Source organism: Aphanomyces invadans (assembly GCF_000520115.1).
Source record: "Aphanomyces invadans strain NJM9701 unplaced genomic scaffold supercont1.23, whole genome shotgun sequence".
Lineage (NCBI taxonomy): Eukaryota > Oomycota > Saprolegniomycetes > Saprolegniales > Verrucalvaceae > Aphanomyces > Aphanomyces invadans.
The window spans coordinates 248,735-253,577 of record NW_008580168.1 but is presented as its reverse complement, the minus strand read 5'-3'; the positions used below and the strand labels follow the sequence as shown (position 1 = coordinate 253,577).

General features: G+C 53.2%; 2 protein-coding genes across 2 annotated transcripts in view; one reads left to right on the top strand and one right to left on the bottom strand.

Annotated features, from left to right (window-relative positions):
- Nucleotides 1-307, top strand: part of H310_09830 — a gene marked incomplete at its 3' end in the record, with an annotated part of 3,647 nt that extends 3,340 nt beyond the window's left edge. The window contains exon 4 of the mRNA XM_008876005.1: nt 18-307. Within this exon, the coding sequence (XP_008874227.1) occupies nt 18-307 (290 nt within the window). The remainder of the gene's footprint in view (nt 1-17) is intronic.
- On the bottom strand, nt 276-3,087 carry H310_09829 (hypothetical protein). The gene is made up of 4 exons (XM_008876004.1): nt 2,348-3,087; nt 1,084-2,243; nt 778-1,020; nt 276-726 (listed from the first exon to the last, which is right to left on the bottom strand). The coding sequence occupies exons 1-4, from the start codon at nt 3,045-3,047 to the stop codon at nt 358-360; spliced, it is 2,472 nt and encodes an 823-aa protein (XP_008874226.1). The 5' UTR covers nt 3,048-3,087; the 3' UTR covers nt 276-357.
- Between the last annotated feature and the right edge of the window lie 1,756 nt (nt 3,088-4,843).

The window sequence follows — 4,843 nt, the reverse complement described above, 5'->3', positions numbered from 1 at the left end:
TGCACGCGCCAAGGCAGAGGCGGAGGCCCGTGCTGCCGAAGATGCACGGTTGAAAGCTGCGGCAGCCAAGGCCGAGGAAGACGCGCGGTTGCGTGCTGAAGCTCAGGCGAAGGCCGACGCAGAGGCGCGCGCATATGCCGAAGCGCAAGAACAGGCGTGTTTGCAAGCTCAAGCTGAAGCTGCTCGTTTCGCTGCGCCTCCATCGGTGGCTTCAGCAGCTGCTGCCGCAGACGTCCTGGATTTTGGCCTCAAGTCGGACGAAGAGATTGACTTTGACGACGACGACGCGGACTGGGGTGAAATGTAGTTGGTCCACCCGCTTGTATAAAAACACATCAAACCCACTGGTTACGTTCCTTACTTGAGACCGAGCATACGCTGCAGGAAGCCGAGGCCACCGGCGGCGCTGGGGGTGTCCGGTGTCTGGATCGACTTGGGAGGCGAATCCATCGTGCTCTGCCGTCGGCCACCGCCGCGAATGGGTCGGATGACGCCGTCGCCCACTATGCTTCCTTGACGAACATACACGCTAGTTTGGCGTCGCACGGCGGCCGACGACGCGGATGAAGACGTTGCACTGGCCGACCCGTCCAGGCTGACGCGGTCTTCGAGATCCATCGCCATGTTCTTGCGCAGCTCGGCAAGTTGAACATGCAGCGCGCTGAGCTCTTCCAAGTGCTTCTCCGATTGCAGCCGCATGTTGCTTGCCATCAGTCGTGTGTTGGCCTAGATAAGTCCATGACATGTGGAGGGGCTGCATTGTGAATGCCTCCATACCTCGAGAGATTTGATGCGGTCGTCGCGGAGGCTGAGTTTCTGCCGTGCTTCGTTGTGTTCAGCTTCCAACGACGCATACTTGCGCAGCAACTGGCGGTGCACTGCCACGAGTTGCTCGAGTTTTTGCTGAATCGAGCGCATGTGCTGTCGTTCGCGCGCGGACATTCCAGTCGGTCCAGTGGTCGACAAGATGGCTTGCTGGTTCGACTGCACAGTTTGCAGTTGAAGCGCCAGTTCCTGGATCTATACAAGGGTTCCTGTGATCCCCACTCGAGCTTTCATGGCATTGGCAGCACACACACACACCTGGTTTGTGAGTTGACGACGCTCTTCTGTGAATCGTTGAATGTCTTTTTGGGCCTGCGTTTGGTGCTGGACCAGTTCGTCCTGCGCGGCCTTGAGCTCCATCTCCAACTTTGCCGCGGTGTCTTCGCCACTTGCCACGACTGCACTACCGACGCGCGATACTGGTGGCGTTGGAGGTGGCAAAGTCGCGGCTGCCATGTCCATGTCTGCTTCGACTCCGTTGCTTTCAGCCAATGCCGCTGTGTTGGCCACGAGGTCGTTCGACGACGTGGCCTGCGACGCTTCCACAGCGAGGAGTCGTTCCTGCTCTTGCTGGAGCGTTGCCACATGCAGCTTAATCTCTTGGTTCTCAAACACGACTTTGTCCATTTCGAGCTTCATGTTGGCTAGTTCCTCTTGCAGCAAACGAGATGTCTGGTCGTCCATCCTCTGGCGTTCCCACGTGTGCTGCTGGAGGGTCAGGTTGTCCGCCACAGCTTGCTTGTCGTTCAGGACAGCCGTGAGCGATCGGATTTCGTCGCCGCGGCGCGCCGATTCGTTCTGCTCCTCCGCGAGTTGCTCTTCCAGGCGCACGATTCGTTCCTGCAGCGCTTGGAGAGCTACCAAGGCGGCGGCTTCTTGCTCAGCCGACTGACTCGCTGGAACAGCAATCTCCGGGGTGACGGCAGGTTCCACCGGGGCGGCAAGGACTGGAGCCGCGGGAGGTGGCTGTGGGACAGACGGTGGTTGCTGCTTGAGCCGCGTCTCAAGCACGAGAATGTAGTTTTGCTGCATGCTGATCACTTTCTCCGCCTTGGCAAGCAGTTGCTTGTACTCTTCGGCGCTCTTCTCGGCGTTCACAACGGCCTTGTTCTTGATGGCCTTGGCGCGATTGCCAAATCGGAGCGTGGATATGGTCTCGGGAGCGTTGAAGATGCTCGGGGACACGTTTATGATGAGCGACGTGCGCGAGTTCCCGCCCAGCGCTTCTTGCAGCACACGCGTCAGCTTGCTGTCGCGGTATGGGACGAATGTCACGTTGGCCGTCGTGAGGGCATTAATCACCATTCCCAACGCGCTGAGTGACTTGTTGATCGTTTTGGCTTCTTCGAGCTGCTTCCCCGACGCCCCCGTCTTGCGAACCATTTCACTGCCGGCCAAATCGACGAGGTAAAGCTTGCCTGCCATGGAAAACAAGGTTGGGTGAGCAAGGCGAGAAGCAAGGGACGTTTTCGTTCAGGGCATTCATCGAGGGCAGCCGTGGCTTGCGTTTGAAGTGACGTACCGACTTTGGTGGAGTTTGTTTCTAGGTTGCGCTGGTACAACGTTACCATGAAGACGCTGTGGGAGCGCGAACTGCCTTCGTTCATACCGGTCGCGGCGACCGCGCGGTTTGCGGCTCCGCTTCGCATGGTGGACAGCAGTTCGTCGTCGCTCGTCACGCACAACTCGGTGACGCCGTCGACGTAAATGCCCTTGTCGTTGTCCTCGCGAACTTGGAGATTGATCTTAGTCTTGTACGGATCAAGCAAATCCCGTATGCGCTCCATGTAAATCTCGATGTAGCTCACTTTCACAACAAACTCCATGTTCTCGTCGGCCTCCATAAGGCGGGCGAAGAGTTCCGTCGCCGTGCGGGGAATGATGCCGCGCAAAGCTTCGTCGTCGATGCTTGCCCCTTCCATCGTGAACGTCTTCCCACTGCTCGTCTGTCCATACGCGAATATCGTAGCGTTGTACCCCTCCATGATGTCTGCCACGACGGGTCGTGCAACCTCGTCAAACACTTGCTGTTGTGTGGACTCTTCGCCAAACACACTGTCGAACGTGAATGCTTGCGGCGCACTCCCGCTTTCAATACCGTCCGAGTACACCTGCACGAGGCCAGGTGACTGCGTCTTTACGCATCGCACACCCGCGGCGCCACGCGCAAGCTCCATGGCGTTGGGGGGGCGCACGCGACAAACGACGCGAACATCGCCCATCGTGTCCAAGTTGGGATGGAACCGCTCAAATTGGTTTCCACCATACAAAAATGAAGTAGAAAAATCCACAATTGCAATGCAAAATCGGGCGCATTTATATATATATAGAAAAATATATAGAATATATTTTCAATAATTAGAATCCTTCTCTAGTACTCCGTTGTTACAAGAATTCTACTTTTTCCCTTGATTCAAGTGAACTTGGTGAAGCACACAATTCAATATTTAATTTCAACTCCAAAACTTAATAAAGTCGAATTGTTCACATTCCAGTGAACAGAGGAATCGAACTGACCTTCCTCGCCCATGCGAAATTGCAAAAACGCTCTCGTAGGACGAGGCGTCAAAAACACGACATGATAGGATGCAGAGTCAGCAATGAGAGTATTCGTTTTCATGTGTGGAAGCTTGATTTCATTGCTTCCATGTATTCAAAAGAAAACACCACGTTTTGAAGAGGTACAAAGACATTGCAAGCGTGCCAGTAACTCATTAAATGCGTTTTCTACCGTATCAATAAGCTCCTCGATAGCCCCAGTGGGCTTTTGGTCCTGCGGGGTTTCAATAGAATTAAAGTGTTCCAAATCTAACACTTTAACTGGAATAGCTGGAATGCTTCATTTGTCTAGCATGTGGCCATGATGTAAAATCAGGGTGGCTTGGAAGTTGGTTTGCCACTTAGATTCCACGCACTCCCGTTGAACAATGCATTTCAGTCGAAACACATATTTGGTGGCTTGCGTTATCGTTTTGAATCAGCACCACCCCGACGGCTGCCTCCGAGTAAATTTGACTGGATGGCAAGGACAACCGTACTTAAAACTTTATCCATATAAAGTGGTGCATCCTCAGTTTGTGGTGTCGTCACCAGTGCGCCTTTGGGGCGGTTCTTGCTTATACGGAGTGCAGGGGCGACATGAACAATATGCTATCCCAGACTTGCTTGGTGTGGTGGTGTTTCACGGCCAGGCCAAGTTAAAATTCTATTTCTATACATTGAAAAATGAATATATTTATCAGATGTTACAGAATTACCCCTGGATGTGGTGGTGACATCGGCAGAAAGTTGACCAACACGAAGCGAGAGTTGAATGCGAGTCCGAAGTCGAGTGACAGCGTGAGGAAGGCAACGAAGCTTGGCAGCAAACTTCATCATGGCTTAACGTGGCAGCACATCACGCACAGCTACACGCAATAGCGTCTCGTACACTGACCGGCGCTCGGTTGAGCTCAGGAGCTTGCGGGTCTCGGATGATCTGCGAACGAATTGACGAGCTGCATTACTGCCGAGTGGCTCGTCAGAGGGCACGTTGGCATAGTGGATGTGTGCTGGTATTGCGTGTGGAGTGATAAATTGTGATATACTCGCAGGTCATTGATTGTTGGCTTCGGAGGATTATTGCAGCGTATTGCTCAACATCGAAACAGTTCACACATGCCAGAAACTACTCGATCAATGAAGAGATCTTGTGCTTTCGAACAAGCGAATCAGATGTCCAACACTGCACCGCGGGGTAGCTTGACAGACAACGAAGATCTGGACATCTTTGCTTCGAGCTACACTCCGAGAGATAGTACATCCGACGACGACCTTAATAATTTGAGTAGACTCGCGTTTTTTTAGTTGGACTCTGGTTTGTATTAAGTCCTCGACGTCGATCTCGTTTATTTCATCCAATCCCTTGGTGCCGAAGACGCCAAGTGACAGCAATCAAGCAAGTCCTAGCGACACTTCTACGGCAGAAATTTGGATTATCCCTGACAATCCTCATCTTTGAAATGTCAGAACGCTATAA

What these genes read in the sequence shown, in the direction of transcription:
- H310_09829 (XM_008876004.1), bottom strand. Translation starts at nt 3,047, where the DNA reads ATGGGCGATGTTCGCGTCGTTTGTCGCGTGCGCCCCCCCAACGCCATG. An exon ending in AACAAACTCCACCAAAGTCG is followed by an intron (nt 2,244 to 2,347) that starts GTACGTCACTTC and finishes TTTCCATGGCAG; the next exon opens with GCAAGCTTTACCTCGTCGAT. An exon ending in GTCGTCAACTCACAAACCAG is followed by an intron (nt 1,021 to 1,083) that starts GTGTGTGTGTGT and finishes ACCCTTGTATAG; the next exon opens with ATCCAGGAACTGGCGCTTCA.